This window comes from Lutjanus erythropterus, chromosome 14 (assembly GCF_056507025.1).
Source record: "Lutjanus erythropterus isolate fLutEry1 chromosome 14, fLutEry1.hap2, whole genome shotgun sequence".
Classification (NCBI taxonomy): Eukaryota; Metazoa; Chordata; class Actinopteri; order Lutjaniformes; family Lutjanidae; genus Lutjanus; species Lutjanus erythropterus.
In genome coordinates, this window is record NC_139330.1 from 24,524,531 (window position 1) to 24,542,025 (window position 17,495).

At 38.5% G+C, this 17,495-nt stretch overlaps 1 protein-coding gene across 1 annotated transcript; it reads right to left on the minus strand.

Moving 5' to 3' along the window:
* Window positions 1–12,803: 12,803 nt before the first annotated feature.
* On the minus strand, window positions 12,804–17,164 carry six2a (SIX homeobox 2a). Its single transcript, XM_084736138.1, has 2 exons — window positions 15,991–17,164; window positions 12,804–14,047 (listed from the first exon to the last, which is right to left on the minus strand). Exons 1-2 carry the CDS (start codon window positions 16,548–16,550, stop codon window positions 13,741–13,743), a joined length of 867 nt encoding a protein of 288 aa, XP_084592264.1. The 5' UTR covers window positions 16,551–17,164; the 3' UTR covers window positions 12,804–13,740.
* Between the last annotated feature and the right edge of the window lie 331 nt (window positions 17,165–17,495).

Sequence of the window (17,495 nt, forward strand, 5' to 3'; positions counted from 1 at the left end):
AAAGCATGTTTGTTTAAATAATTGAAATTAACAGACCAGATTGCAAAAACCTTGCCAAACCTCTTATTTCACCTTCCCCTTCCCCTATTGTGCCCGTATCTACAGCCAGTGTTTGGCTCATTCATTCTGCGGTTTTGTAGGGACATTGTAGAAACATGGCAGTTCAACAACAACACCAGCGTCCTCTATTGGTAAAAAGGGCTAATTCTAGGGTAGGAATAGATCAACAGCTCTTATTTTCAGGTGATTATAGACTAATGAAAACATAATGATTATTATATTCCATTTCTGGTATATTATGCCAATAAATCCTAGTAAATCTTACACACAATAATTACTTTCTTTACTAAATAGTCTTGAAGGGTTCAAAACATAGTATTTATTCAACTAGCACCACAGTGTAATTTGTTTTAATGACTTATGATTATTTTATGGTATTTTATTTTATTGGATTTCGGTTGCAGCTCTGTGTTTTAATGTTAGTCTCAACATTAGTTTTGTAACCCATCTGATTTTACTGTCCTGTGTGCACACGGCACTCACTGATGTGCAGATCAGTTGTGAAATGTAGTATATTCACTCATTATATTCTTACTTAGGAAACTTTAGCCACATAAAATGTATTTCAGTTCTATGCAATAACATTGTTCTATTTCTCCTTTACATCTCAGAGGCAAATTCCATTCTTTTTAGTCCACTACATTTGTCTGACATCTTAAGTTACTTTTCAGGGTACGATTTTTCATATCCTTTCTGTCCAATAAAAAAGAAAACATGTATTTCCAAATATATTGATTTTGTTTGTCATGAACTGAAGTGTTCATTTATGGGCTGAGAAAATTCTCCTACTTCTTCAGTTAAATAAACTACTTTAAAACCCTCTAGAATTAGCCATAAAATATTGCCAAAAAAGCTGGAAACAGGCCTGTTTTTCTTATGAAAAGTTGACTTTTTAGAGATATGTAGTCCTCACAGGACAGCGAAACTATAAACACATGACAGCAGTAAAATGCAACATACACATTAGAGCAGAAGTGTTAATCATGTAGGAGTAAAACACTGACAGGGACCATTTCACCGCACTATGAGTATTTTTTCTTTTGAAACCTTAAGTACATTTTGCTGATAATACTGACATCTGGCCACAGATAATGAAGACATTTTACATTTCATTTTCTCTTCATGCTTTAGCCATCTTTTTTTTTTTCTTGCTATCACACTTCTGCTTTTTTGACATAACAGAGGCTGAGTTTCCTTTTATGTGTTTGCCTGCCAAGCAATTCACCCTTTTGTGTTGTGTACTCACCACTGTCATCATTTTGTTCCCATGGTTGCGCACCTGCTGTTACACTCCCCGATCACTGGGTGGAAGCAGTGTTCAGCTCAATCAGTGGTTTTCAGCCTTTTCGGTCCCTTTGCTCAGAGCCCCGCTGCTTTCCCCTAAATTATGGAGAAAAGCAAATGGTCACCTTTCATCACGTCTGTTCTGAGGTTTTGTTACTCTTTAAACAAATCTACACAGCACTAAGTGGAGTGAACACAGTTTGGCAGTGTGTGTGTGTCTGTACAGTGTGTTAGCGGTGGAGTGGGGCTTCATGGGCATCAATGTCCCAGGCCACTGTGTGTTTACTGGTGTCACAGGATCATATGAAGGATTTCATGTTTATCAAGCAGAAGCCTTCATTTATACTCACCTTGTCGTCCCTTTATCTTCCCTTACCACATTTGATGCCATGGTTACATGCCTTCTTGCTGCAGGTACAAGGGATACATGTCAGAGGCCGTGTTCCTTTCCTATGTTTTTGCTTATTTTCTTTTTTCTTTACCGATAATTACTTCTGTGATTACTTTAACAGAATGACAAGAGGTACTGGCATTAAAGACTAATTATTTTTTATGATACTCAGTTTGCACTTGCACTTGGCCACACTGTCATTGCTCACCTCCTGACTTAAATCTGACATGCTGCACCACTTACTGTAGCCAACAATAGGCAACGGTTGTCTTCAGTAGAATTTAACAGTGAGGCTTTTCTTTTATAAATCTACACGGTGCCAACATTAAAGTGTGTGTGTGCACACACACACACACACTGTGTGCTGAGTCAACAGTCTGGCAGGTTGAACCCGTTAGTGTGTTTAGCTGGAAACAGACAAACCTGCATTGTACACATTCAGACAGACAGGCGTAGTGTGCACAATCAACACTACACAACCAATACTGATTGATCAAAATTAGGGGGAAATTCCCTTCCTCTGCTCCTGCATAGAAACAGACAAGCCTAGAGCAGGATGTGAATGAGTTATATAACCTTTAAACACTCTAAATCAACAAATAGTTGTGCAACTGTAGGTAAAAGTTCAAGACCTCTCTCTTACTCTCATTATCATATTAGTGTTGAAAAAAAGTCAATATATCGGGGCCCATTGTGAAGTTAAAAGCATGCAATTCTGCCTATGGACTTTTAATAGATGGAACTATTTATTGATTGAGTTCATGTTTGCCATGGATCCTAATTTGAAGTATCACACACTGTTAGAGAGGTAGAGGCCCTTTGGAAGGAGACAGACACAGATTTCCTTAAGTGTATTTTCATTTTACACAATATGCAAATGAACTGAAAGTTATGTACACAGTATAATAATAATCTATTCTTTTTTTCTTCAGATGACATAAATTACATGACTAATAATGTATTGAGAAAAAAACAAGGATATATTTTTATTTAAGTTGGAGCTGCCTCTGGTACTGATTTATTTATCCATTCGTTTGTCTTAAAATAGCTTGTCATGATGAACTTGTCATTGTAATGGCATGCAGATGCACAACTTGTCATGATGACTAGGCTTTCCTCCGGACCGGTCGACAGTAAAACCCTTGAAATGTCCTCACTGCCACACTGGCATCAGACCAGTGTCAGAGTGCTGCTATGACATTTAAAGTAAACATGACATCAGGAAGTGGTAAGCGACAGAGAATGTGTCGTGCTGCTGAATAAAAATTAGCAGCAGACTATACAGCAAACCTGTATGAATAGCTTTATTAATGGTCATAAGTGTATCAACAGTTGAAATGCAGCTTCGCTTATGTTGCATATCAGGAATAATCTCTTAATCCTGGTTAAGAAAGTTGAGAAACTTTTACAGTAGAGCAGTGGAAAGCATCCTGACTGGAAACATGACAAACTGGCATGGGATGTGCACGGTCCAGGACAGGAAGACTGCTACGAGTGATTAAATTTGCCCTGAACTTATCATACTCATCTTACCAAGCATCAGTGATATCATGGAGGTGAGGTGCCTGCATGGAACCCAAAGGATACTAAAAGACAATACACACTTCAGCCACAGTCTGTTTACTCTGCTGCCGACTAGTAAGAGCAGCTTCTTCCCTCAGGCTGTGAGAGTGTGTTATTCATTCTCACTCCACCATGTAAAATAGTTGGTTTTATTTTTATTTCTATGACTTTTTATCTATCCGTCCAATCTATTTTGAATAACATTTCTATGTAATATTATTTGTGAGTAGCAAAAAAATGGAAGCACAATTTAATCTCATTATACAACACAGCCCTATGTTGTATAATGATAAATAAAATCTGCTGAGTACCTTGTACTTCATCCCTTGTCATTTCCTGCTGTTCATTAAAACAAAAACATACAAATTATAAAAGGGGTGTAAACTTGGTGGAGTGTCAACAGTTTGATTTTCAGGTGTTTCCTGTACCACAAACTGGGAAGTCCCATCACCTCATCTCAGAGGAGCTCTCATCCTACAGAATAGAAATGCATATTCAATCATGAAATACATTGTCATAACAAAAACAATAGCATTTAATTAATTTTATAGCATAATTGAATTTTGACATTGGTACGATGCCTATTAAGGTCAAAGGAAACAAACAACACCCTCCCCCTCACCCCCCACCCCTCGAAAAAAAGACAAAAGTAAAAAAAAAACAGTTTATCAAAAGCTTGACTAACTGTGGATCTTCATTTGTATGTTCGTGTAATATCAGATGACTACTGTACTAACAATAATGAAAAGTGGGACTTAACTGATGAATGGACTGGTTTTACAACAATTTATCTGAGTGACACTCTGCACTGCTAGTTGATATAACATCAAGCAAAAGGCAAGATAGGCCGAACGTAAAATACAGCCTACTATGAAAATCTTGTGCATGATTTAACCTGCCCTTTGGTGTTCAGAGTGAACACCCAGTGAAAGCATAAAGAATGGTGTAGTTAATCTTCACGCTGGACAGATTTAATGGAGCGGTGTCAAGTGACAATAGCTGGAAAAGCCATCGGAGTGAACCTAATGCGATCAGAATAGCCCGTGTCTGTCTCCCATCTAGGAATTTACAGTAGGGGGGGAAAAGCCCAGGTGAGCCTTTCTTAACCCCAAGTGCACATACATACACACAGACACACAAACACACACACATTGACAGATACTTCAACCCTGTCTTCTTTACTTTTTACACCAACACATGCTCATTCTAGGACACTTTAACCACCTAAAAACCGTATAACTGCAGAAATAAGTGCAACAAACGTGGGCAGTCATAAGTGGAGACTAGTGTACAGTGTAAAAACATCATACAAGAATTTAGTGTAATCAGCTAATCCTTTCTCGTTATTTTAACATATGTATACACACACACACACACACACACACACACACACACACACACACACACATATATATATACATATATATATATATATGTATGCACACAGTTTTTTGTTTATTCAAGTTGAAATTAAAATTGCTAGTATTAATTTTCAGAACATGTCAGAACTTACAAAGATGGGTTCTTCTGACTCGAACTCTTTTTGAAATGATGACTTACATCAAAATAAAAGGAAATTAAATTTGTTTGTAATGTTTTTCAGTGTGACTGAAGAGTTGTTGGCTCATCTAAATATCTTAAGTGTATGGAAAATGTTTTCTTACATACAACTGAATTAATATAATATTTATTTGACTAGAAAAGTGTATATGTTTTGTATCATTACAAAATAATCTCAATTGTCTTTTCAAAAGTCAGTCAATTTAACATTTTGAGGCAGCCCAGAATCAGTGTGGCTGAAGAGTTGTTAGTTCAACTCACTATTTTAAGCTTATTGAACATGTTTACTCAAATACAACTGAATTAATATCAGGTTAATTTGACTAGAAAGGTTTATTTGTTTTGTCATCATCACTGCAAAATTAACTAAACCCGACTTTTCAAATTCAGTCCACTTAAAAATTTAAGGCAGGCCCAGGCACTAACTTCTTAAAGTTAAAATAAATAGTTTATTTTTACTTGTTATTTTTATGTATAAAGAGACACACTCTTAATAGCTACATAATATGTCTCCTTGAGAGATTTATAATTGTCAACAAATACTGTATATCAGGGATACTCAACTTGTTTTGCATGGGGGGCATTTTTGCAAAATGGCAGAAGGAGTGGGGACAGTGATTAAACGAAAAATGATAGTGTTATTTATCAGAATAAATGATAAGTGCAATTATCATGCTACCGGAAGACCACTGAAGCTAGCATGTTGTGACTTGTGATGGTGCCTGACATTAACAACCTCGCATACGGCAATTGTCATTTAGCCAATTGAACACAATGGTATGGGGTGGAAAAACAAAGGTGCATACGTCTGTCCATTTTTCAGCGAATTGCCTGATTTCATTGTCGACCTTTACATGTTTGCTGTCTCCACTCATTTTTGAAAAGTAGCACATCGACCCCTCAGGCAGCCCCATGCAGGTCAGCTGTATGCACAAATCAAATGTCACCACAGGGTGGACCCCACTTCCTGGGAAAAACAGTGCAAACCAATTCATTTAAATTGTGAATGAGAAACTAGCTGGATGACCACCTGAAACCCTATTGGGGGCCAGATTGGCTCCACGGGCCACAGGCTGAGTATCCCTGCTGTACACTGAGAAACATTTACAAATGTCCTTCTACTGTATCTGCATAAAACTACATTATAGTGTGTTATAAACATTTAATAACTGTTCATATTCTCTTTTAAAATGCTGAATAGGGAGACTTTTATTACTGTTTTAACTGTTGTACAGTTTAAGATTAAATCTGTGTTATTGAAGCTCAGCAATTTGAATGTTTTACTGTATCTTTTTGATATATTTCTCCTCGTCTCAGGTCTCAGGAGTTTGGCTGCAGCGATGGAAGTCGGGACTTGGTCTGCCAGGTGACCTTTCACTCGAGCAGAGGGCGCCCGCAGTGTGCTTATGTGTTTGTGAGAGTGTGTGTTTTGTAACTGTATGCGCCCAGCACACAGGGAGTGCATTAATGCTCGTACTCCCCTGGCCATCCCTCTCTCTCTCTCTTTTTTGACCGTAACTCTACACCGTGCACCCCTCGCCACCCACCCCCCTCCTCCTCTTACTCCCCTCTCCCCAAAACCCCCTACTGTTTTATCCTGCTTTATGGGACACACCTGATGCATAATGGCTGAGGAGAGGCTGGAATCAGTGTGCTCATCAATAATCACACCCCTGAGCTTGACCTCAAAGTGCCGTAAAATTAAACAGAAACACAAAAAAGAGGTTTTATATGTTAGAGTGGTATCATTTTGTCAGTTGGAGCTTTTTATTTGCCATACTGCTATTCACAACATGATCTCTGATACTGATTAGTCATAGGCTAACAACTGAAAGGCCAAATTTTTTCACTAATCAGACAGTTTAAAGCATTTTTTTTAATCTCAGCTGACTATAATTGAAAATATACTCTGCTTTGTTTATGATTGCTGATGTTAACAACCAATGAGCATTGTTTTAAATTTGGCGCTGCTGGGGAAACTCTTCTTAGCATTCAGGGTTCCATTAATATTTACATGTTACTCCCAGGTTGGCTTGTAAACAGGGAGCGAATTGTGGGTGAGGCACTAAGAAGGAGGATGTTTTGTAATATAAACCACATTTTACATATGAACTTTGATTTTATCCTTCTGTCTGTCTGGGTGTTCCTCATAGTTCTTGGCCTGGACATGTGCACGATTTCATCTCTTCATCTATGCCTGAAAACACTGGCCCTGTACTGCCTGTCAGCATTACTGACCGAGCCAAGAGCAGACTGTCTGTGAACCATTTTCATTTATATTTGAATCCATGTTATATTCAGGTGCAGCCCCAGACTCCCTCAGCTCGGCAGGCTTTTTCCACCATAGACTACAATGTGGATTTATTTCATACAAGAATTGCAGTGAAGCTATTTAAAATTATTTTCATATGATAATTAATTCACATTAAAGATTTCATTACATTTATACTAATATTATTTTTTGTGTTATGGAAAAAACAAACAAAAAAAATACAGGCAATAGAACAATGATATTGAAATGTCACTTATTTTGGTCAAATTTATCTAAGGTAAAAGGGGAGTTTGTAAGTTGGGATTTTACCCTAGAGTAAGATGTTTACTGTGCAGCTTCTCCTCCATTTGGCAATGCCATTGCAGCTTTTAGATTATGCAGAAATGGTTTTTAGATTACGAAAGAGGAATTTCAGTGTTCGACATGTTATTTCCATTCAACAAGACAGTTTCATCTGTGGTGATGAACAGTCTGCTGTTACCTACAAACAGAGAAGAGGGAAGAGTTTGTCCTGCTCACGAATTGAGTTTGATGTACAGTTCAGTTCAGATCCAGAAAAAGTGAACATGATACACACAATAGTGATTTTTGATGTAGAAGCCCAGGTCTTCATTTAAAACTAAAGTGTAATAAAGTGGTACACACCATTTTGTGTTGCTGGAAGCCTGCAGTTAAAAGTGATTTAATGGTAGTGATGTTGCAACCAGTTGGTATTCCTCTCTGTCGTCTGACTCAAACAGTTTCCACTTTGCAGTCGCAGTATATCAGTAATGTAAATCCCAGCTGTCTCACTCCCCTGTTAGTACAACCACCAACCCCTCTGGGCAACAAGTGGCATGAATCATTAACTGTTCACACTCAGTGCCAGCGTTTGTCTCAGAAACTGTTGTGTGCCATACTAACATCCTCACAGACACTCAAACTTTAATTTTTAATATTAAACCTAATCCATCCCTGGAATCAGAGCACTGTCACTGGCTGCACATTTTGTTTGTTAAATTATTTGGGTAAACTGGGACGCTGATTTGACAAACTGTTCATGACCCAGTGAATCTCTTCAGAGCTCTAAGGCTGCTGCTGCTGCTATAAAAGTTTGACCTCTGACCTCCCTGAAGGGGGTCTAAGTGAAAAGAGAATTTCCCCACTGGGACCAATAATGAGCCACATTGTAACTATCATTACTGTACCTGACATTTCTATCACTTAACAAAAAGCCCCAGGTTAATTGAGAATCTGATAATTAGCCTTATAAAAAATCTTTGTGATTTTTGTTAATTAAATGAATTGTTAGATAGCACGTTCATCCACTCAGCTGAGACCATTTCTCCAACTCAGAGCACCTCTTAATATAATCCTTGATAATGCAAGCATGATTCATTTAAAATTATGCTTTTAATTATTACTATAACTCTCCACAAAGACATACCAGGTTTTTTTTTTTTTTTTTATCAGACAGCAGTAATCCAGTAGGCCATTTATGCCATAATCAATTATGATCATCTACTGTTTTTACAATCATTGCTTTACCAAACTTCTCTGCAATTTGTCAGTTTAAGCAGTTAATGTCGGAGTTGACATTCATGACGCAGAGCATCATTATTACGTATTATTGGTATGGCTCTTTCATTTGATGAAGAATTTATAAAATACCCCAGAAAAAGCATTAAATGACGCCGGTGTCCAGAAATTGTTTTCTAGTCTAATATATAGGAAAAATACGCCAGCGTTTTGCTGGTGCTAATTTTGTACCGTGGGTTTGGTAGAAATAAATCTCACATTTTTCAAAGGAAACGCCCCCTTAATAAGCCGATATCACTCTATATGTTTAAACATGACAAGAAATTCTTTTAATGCACGTTTTTGTCATTTGTTCGGAAGATCCTGACAGAATAAACACTCGATAATAGAATATGGCAACATAGAATTACCTTAATATTTCCATGTAGCGGCATTGTTTTTATTAACCTAATTTTCTTTCCATATTGCAAAAGACAGACAAAGAGAAATCAGACTCATCCACTCCAGTAATAATCGCAGCGGAAAAAAGTAACCAAATACAGGTAAAACCACATGGAAACCTGCTGGGAATAACAGGTCCGTAAATTTAATTATTTAGCACAACTAAATAAACTGAGAAGCTTTAAAATTAATATTATCTGTCTGACCTGACGCGAAAATTAGGGGAATGTTTTTGATGCTATTTTATGCGTTAGAAATAATGTAAAATACATGAAAAGGTAATGTAATTTAGTTATAAGATGCAAATATAATGGCCGAATGTACCACAATGCATATGGTATACACTTGAAACAATAATAGATACAGTCTGCAGCAGCCATACAGATACATGTAGCGTCTGTGTTTTATATAAAATCCTAAAGCGATTAAATAACAATCAGAGCTCTATTATTCAGTAAAACAGCACGACAAACGTGTGTGTAAATGCATTTTGTTCTAATGCTTGGGTGTTGATGTAATTAGGATGACAATAATAACACTCATTTGCTCACCGGGCCTATCAGTCATGGAACAAACAACAGAAAAACTCTTACAAGCCGTTTGCTTAATGTGCTATAAAAGTGAATGGATGTGATCTTTACAAGGCCAGGACTCGACATTCTCCCCTGATTGTTTCATGATTTTCTTCCTCGGGCAAAGTGGGAACAAGATTGTTTGCCTAAGTTGTTCGACACTTGACGTTTAATCTCCGCAACATCCTCTCTGCGTGGTGAATTGACAGGCGATTAAACAGCCTGCAGATGAATTTGTGCGACTAGTTCACACCTGTCTGACTGACTGTTTGTCCTGATTCCTCTGCTGCCATTATTCCCATAAGCCAGCCTGGCTGAATCAAATCAGCGTTTATAACCAGTGCGCCTTGTTCGGATTTTTCTTCAGTGCTGGCGGATTTTCCTAACATCTTCTGCCCAAAAAACGTTTAATAGCCTCCCCTCCCCTCCCCGGGCACACATGCCAGTTCAAGTTCACATTTCAGGCCTTATGGGAAACAAGAGAGGGTGAAAGTACGAGGAGACGAAAATCACAACTCTTGGGGTTACAGAGTTGGTTTGGTGAGAGACCAACTATTCCGTGTTTTGTCTCCTCACGAGCCGCTATTACAGGCTTGTTTTGAGTAGACCCATATGCACTCAAGTCCTCGTTAATTATAAAGTGTGGCTTGGAGCTGCATGTGTAATTGACCTTCATGCGCCAGAAGTTGTGCCCAACAAGGTGCGACTGATTTACAGACAGTTCACACACTCTTTGTGTACACTTTTCATATTTGCACTCCCATTAGAGCCGCCAGGGCCTACAGTTTAATTTATTGCTATCCCTGTGTTGTTGTTTCATGTATTAAAAGAAAACAATTATCCACCCATTCGCATGTGAACCTCACAGCCAATCAATATCCAGCAAACCTTGAGCTACTGGATTATGGTTTATAAATACGCATATTCCCCCAAATCAATCCAATAATGGGCCACCATACATCATCTGTGGGATGACTAATATAATAAACTGTAAAAAGATAGAAATATGGCACAAAACATGCCATTGTATTGCTGTTATTGTGATACGTATAAAAATACCATAAAGCGCACTGGACGCACTGACCTACACCCTTAACCTGTAGATAATAAAATGACAGACTAATGAAGCTACTTATTACACTGAAAATAAACTATTTGTATGAACTTGCAAAAAGGTTAACATCCAGCCTGCCTTCAAATTTTAGGTTGACTGAATTTGAAAAGACAAGTTGAGGTAACTTTGTGATGATTCAACAAACTGACTTTTCTAGCCAAATAAATTTGATTTTAATTCAATTGTATCTGAGAAATGATGTATTTAATAAGCTTAAGATATTAAGTTGATCCGACAGCTCTTCAGTCACACTGACAAAGATTTGTAACTTTTAACATTTATTATAATTTATTAAATTTTACATTTAAGGGGGTAGGACTGAATTAAATACTAACTTTCATCACCATGTGTTTTCATTATTGCAAAACAAACAATCATGACTTATCTTAAAGCAAGCTTTCATATCTGTTCTCCGAACTATAAAAAAAAATGACGGGACATGTTTCTTTGGAAACTCAATTTACATAGTTGATCGAACTCTTTACAGTAAGTTCATTCAACTCATCATTTTAAAAGATTTTAAATTAGATGAATTTACGTTTATAAGTTCTGAAGTCTTCTAAAGGTAAATACTAGAAATTCTCAGTTGAATTAATTTTAAACAATGAATCATGTAAATATATTTACGTTAAAATAATGAGGAATGAGTAGTTGATTCCACGAAATTCCTATATGATTTTTTACAGTGTATGAAAGTAAAAAAGACATAAAATATGTTATTTTAGGTTTATTTTATGTAAACAGCTCGGGCAGCAGACTGGGGGTGCAGGGTGGGGGCTGAAGGTGTTGCTCGGCTGAAGCTGTTCAAACAAAGTGTCTTCTTTCAGCGCCCGTTTCCAGTTCTGTGTTGTGTTTTTTTTTTCTCCGCCAAACACTACGGCACTTTTGTTCTCCTCGGCCGAGCGCGGAAAGATAAGGTGTCATCACTTGAACATCAAGGTTCCCGGTTGGAAAAGCTCGTATAAATTTCGCCCAGCTCTGCCTGTAATGGCCACATGCCACAATTTCTCGACTAGTGTTGTTTTTACAGAGCACCGGATTAAGTGACGATATTGTTCTTGTTTTTCTCCCTCGTTTTATCATCTCGGCAATGATGACTCGGGTGAACTTTGACTTAAGCCGGCAAACGTAATTTACAAACCCGCAAAAAAAATAATAAAATAAAATAAAAAATAAATAAAACGCAGTAAGTCAAATTTTGTATCTCAAAACTGTCAATCATATTGATGAACTTTCTTAAATTATAATCCCTGGATTTAAAAGGCAAGAACTATATATTTTCTTCTTTCCAGACTTAGAAAAAAAAAAAAGTTTTTACACCTAGTTCTTGCATTTCCAGTTTACCTGCACAGGCCAAGGACACGAGCCTGGAAATGACTTGTGGGGAATGATGAGAAACACAGTTTTCCTGCTTTAACGACTTTCCTTGCAGCATTTATGATTAGATGGTAGATAATCCCGGGATATCGACCTGTGCACGCCGGCAAACTGCCCACACATAAAGGACAGTATCCTCTTTCTTAGAGCAGGCATATGTGTCAGAGGCTAAGAGCTCTTGATTTTGGGTAATACTATCTGATTGTACATTTCCCCAACGTTAATAAAGAACTATAGTGGTTGAGCGCACATTCAAAAGGCCAGAGAAAATAGTGAAGTATGGATTTGAACCAGCTTTTCTGAAGCCCACTGACCGTGTGGATACAAAGTTCTGGTTGTAGCAATATAATTAGACCTAAATATTAAAAAAAAAAAAAAAAATCTCAGTCAAAAGTGCAACAGAAATAATTAGAAAACGCACACACATTATCCAAAAAACAAATCTCCTGTGACTGTGATAAGATTGATATTTGCCTGCAGCTGCTGTGGGAATCTTTCCTTTGTTTAAATACTTTTGAAATGTCACCCTTTTTGAATGGATTAAAAATAGATAATGGGATGCCCCGAAGAAGACAAACTACATAAACAGACTGGTTTTCTACACAGGAAAAAAAAAAGTCAAGAATCATTCATAATGAAAGAAATCCTCGATTTTTAATCCATGTATTTCTTTTTTCTTTTATTGTAAAGGGTATATGAAACTATAGGTGAATCGTTTTATGTTTCATCATTTATCGCAAAGTTTACATGCAGTCTCTTTTTCAAATGAAAATGCAAATAATAATAATAATATCAAGAGATTAAGATATTTCATCTTATCATGGCTCTTATAAGACACTTGAGAATATCATACCCCATCATCCCCCAGACCCCCCCAAAAAAAGAAAAAAAAGAAAAAAAAAATGCTTATGGCTCTCTTTGAAAACCCTATGTAAACAAAAAGGCGATGGGGTACCTTTAACTCGGTGCCTATAGAGTCCGTTGAGATAGGCAATCTAAACCCCTAAAATAACAACGGTAATAGTAACAAGAATTAAGACATTTTATTGTTATTGTTTTCAACAATATAACATGTTACGTTATTACATTCCGGTAAAATACTTTTTCTTTTTTTCTTTTCTTTCTCTCTTTTTTTTAATAACTAAATTGACCTCACCTTTTGTCTGCACCACAACTGCAAAACTGTCCCGTCCTAACAAGTCATATAATCTTTGGAATTATATTTCTCTTATGCGAATCAAAGAGAAAATATGCCAATAAGATGAGAAACTGGTAGCTGCTTTAAGTATATGTTGAATTTCTTAAGTGCTCTGCCTTAACACTTGTTTCTAGAAAAAAAAAAAGAACAAGTTTAATTTGGGGATCAGTGGAGGTTTTGCGCCCACTGGCAGATTTTTCCCACTTGTTAAAAAAGACTTTAAAGGTTGAATATGAGACTAAATGATTTGTTACGGTGGCTGTTTTCGCAGTGTTCCAGTCTGTCTGCTTTGCCGCAAGTGCTTGAAGCTTGTCTCACGCCACCTTGGACTTTACTTTTCCAAAAAAAAAAAACAAAAAAAAACACGGTGCTCTCTGTCCCCCTTCTGTTTTAAGAGCCAAGGTCCACTAGATTAGAAGACATAGGGTTCAGTATGGTGTCGTGGTGCAATGAGTGGTGATGGTGCACCGAGTCTGCACCGCTCGGTACCGGGATGGCGCTGGGTCCCGGCGGGGGTGCGAGGCCGTGCAGGGACTGTAAACCGGCGTTTGAGCCGAGGAGCAGGGCCGGGCTCGGAGACGTGTGATCCGGTGTCCCCGACGGTGTTTTATCGTCGTCCGAGCTCCCCAATAGAGATTTATTTCCATTCATGGAAGAAGTCAATGGGTTGTGACTATTGCTGTTCTCGTTGTTTTCTCTGCAAACAGAAAATAGAATCACATGAGTGTGGTGGAGGAATATAGATAAACACTTGAAACATATTGGTACAGGGTTTCCCAAATGTTTTCATGTTGAGGACTCCCAGAATAGATACACAGACTCCCAGTTTAAGAGAATATGTCTTAAGGAATACCCTCCGAGTATATCTGTTTTTCTTTTCAAATTTAGGGCTGGAGATAATAAAGTAATCAAAAGTGGTTTAAGTGGTTTGCAATTTATAAAGTTCCAGTTTGGTCAGTCAATGACTACATGACCAACCACATTTATTCCCTTGTTGTTCCAACTTCCAAAAATGTGATAATGTGATTAAAATATTTTATTCCCCCTTTTGCTGTTGACCGCCTACAATCCACTCAAGGACCCCTGTTGGTCCCTGGACCTCAGTGTGAAAACCACTGTATTAGTACATCGTAAAAAAAATAATAAGAGGAAATAATAAGAAGAAATGGTAAGAAATTATATTTAATTATTTTTAATGATTATTAAAATTAGCTACAGTCGTGATTACACCGAATTAAATCTAGAAGGCAAATTAAATATTATAACATACATATTTTTTATTTAATATTTTATTAAAAACAAATAAATCCTAATTCTTAGAAGAGGAAGCACCTACACACACACACACACACACACACACACACACACACACACACACACACACACACACACACACAAAGCAAAAATAGTGTTGTCCATGTTACTGTGTAAACTCAGATATGAATTAGGCTACGCTATAGTTACAATAGCTAAAATGAGCATAATTAATATATTTATGATAAAATTCCTGGTTGGATGATTTACGAATCAGGAATGCGTTCAGGCGCACGTGTGACATAATACAAACACTAAAGTAAGTCATTGACATAATTAGAGGCTGTGGTTCATTCACTACAGCAGTGCAGGGAGTTAAATGGCTGTGGTGGTGAACAGTAACTATTGAACGCGCACTGAGAATCTGTGTTGATGGTAAATTAATTTCACCACAGTGCCTTGTGGGTAAAGACGCCTATCAAAGTGGACAAGCTCCCGGCCTTCGCCACGTCTGAATAAATGACAGGTCTAATTATTGCTAAACGTGTACTTGTTGCTGTACGGCATAGTTCATATGTTTGCAGTGTGTGAGTGAGGCTTTTCTCAGTGGGAAGACATGATTTACGTGTAGCTTTCAGCCCGAATTAGTGGCCAGAGGGTGAAAGAAGACACCAACCCAGTGAACACCTGACTGCAACACGTCTGCCTAACCTCTCTGCACGCCTGCCTGTGTAATTTCCAAACTTTGAAATATACAAAGTGCTCCTAATGAAACGTCAAATGGCTGATATGAAGGCTACACAGCCCGCCACATGAAGTACACCGCAACACAACTTTTAAACGTGTTCCGAGATGTTTTCATATATGTCTACACTCCAGTATCTGGAGGGTTAAAAACGTTTTTTCTTCCCTGATCCTAATGTGAAAGTTAAATTTCATGTTATAATAAGTGTGATTAAAACATAAAAGTAGGGTAAATGCAACTTTTATAACCTTGTAATTTTACCTGACAACAAGCCTTTAATTTTCTGCCTTTCAACTTTTTACGCACGGCCTGCACAATTATGACAAACATGCAGACAACAATGACGGGACTTGAGTTTAGTAAACTCAAACTAGACCCAAAAGTATTCTCAAGTGCGTGTCTCTAATATTATTTCAAACCAATAGACAGATGTCTGAACAACTGAAAATATACAAAATATCTGGCCAATGTAATTAATTGCCAGATGTAGGTCAAATCATATTGCATAGACGCACTGAGGAAACACTGGTTGTTTTTGTTTTGTTTTTTTATTTAATTATTTCTGTCAATTTTTGCTTTGTGTCACGTTCATAAAAATAAACTCTGAATTGTGTTTTGGGTGTCTTTAGTTTCACTCCTACCTTTCCTTCGCCTCCGCTGCTCGGTCTCGCTGCCGTCGGTTTTTGAACCAGTTGCTGACCTGCGTGGTGGTGAGTCCCGTGGCCTCGGCCAGCTCTCGTTTCTCCCGCGGGGATGGGTAAGGGTTGTGGGTGTACCACTCCCGCAGAACGCTCCTGCTCTTCTCCTTGAAGCAGTAGCTCGTCTCTTCTCCGTCCCAGATGGAGCGGGGCAGGGGAAACTTTCTCCGGACGCGGTACTTCCCCACGGCGCCGAGCGGGCGGCCTCTCAGCTTCTCCGCTTCGATGTAGTGCGCCTTCAGCCACAGCTGCTGCAGCTTCGGGTGGTTGTGTGGCGAGAACTGGTGACTCTCCAGGATCTTGTAGAGCTCTCGGAAGTTCCCCCGGTGGAAGGCGACCACGGCTTTCGCTTTGAGGACGCTCTCATTTTTGTGGAGGTGCTCGCACGCCGGGAGGGACCAGAGGAAGCGCCCCAGACGCTCGATGTTCCCCCCTTGTTGGAGCACTTCACAGACACACGCCACTTGTTCCTGCGTAAAACCAAACGTCGGAAGCATGGACATGGCGACAACGTAAATCAATACAGATTATATTGTGCCTTACTTCCACGTCTCTCCACACAGTCTCACATTAAATTCAAAACGCATTAAGTCCATACGCGACAAAAGGTCCCCAAAAGAGCTTAAAAGAGCCCAAGGTGAAGTAATATCCAACTGCGTGTTGAGGAATAAACTCAAGTCCATTCAGCCATGCAAACCCCAGGCGACAAATCCTCATAAAGTTGGTGAGAAAGAGAGAAAGTTGCTACTCCTTCCACCGTCCTCCTCCACCTTTTCTATGCCGTTTCAACATAACCTACTCCCGGAGACCGGGCTCGCTGGCTCGTTTTAATAATATTATTCTAAGCTGGCAAGACAAGCGATTATATGAACTCTGATTGGTCGGTTATCTGACCCGGGGATGGTGAGGATAAGACAATAGCCTTAGTCAAATTATTTGCCATGGTTACGCTGTCACTCAAAGTAACCTGATAGGCTTTGAGGTGGCTCCCTGGCAAAGTCAACCCGATTGTTCCCTTCACGACTGGCCCGCCTACCTACAGGAATATTGCTCAGATTTTTCGTCTAAAACAGTTTTTTTTCCCTTTCCCCTCACTTTGACAGACACCTCGGGCAGCCAAAGAGCGCAGAGCAGAGCTGGGGGAGTGTGGAGAGAAGTGGAGAGCAGCGCTGGTCCCGCAACTGGGGGAAGGATGGCGCCAGAGCGCATGGAGAGCCTGCTCAAGTATGTCCTCATGCCTCAAGCGGCGCTCACAAATCAATCAAGATCTCCACAGCGCCTTTAAAGGAACTTTAAAGTTAGTCACTTCATCATTTCATACAGGTGAAGTGACTGTCGACTACTGACAAGTAATGTAGCGTTTAGTGAAAAGTTCGTAAAAAATATCCACTTATCTGCTTGTAGCGATTAAGCGAAATATAAATATAAATATAAATATAAATATAAAT

Bases quoted from the DNA above. Each gene is read 5' to 3' on its own strand.
- six2a (XM_084736138.1), bottom strand. From the start codon at position 16,550: ATGTCCATGCTTCCGACGTTTGGTTTTACGCAGGAACAAGTGGCGTGT. The intron at 14,048-15,990 runs GTAGGAGTGAAA...TTCTGTTTGCAG, and splicing joins GCAGCGGAGGCGAAGGAAAG to AGAAAACAACGAGAACAGCA.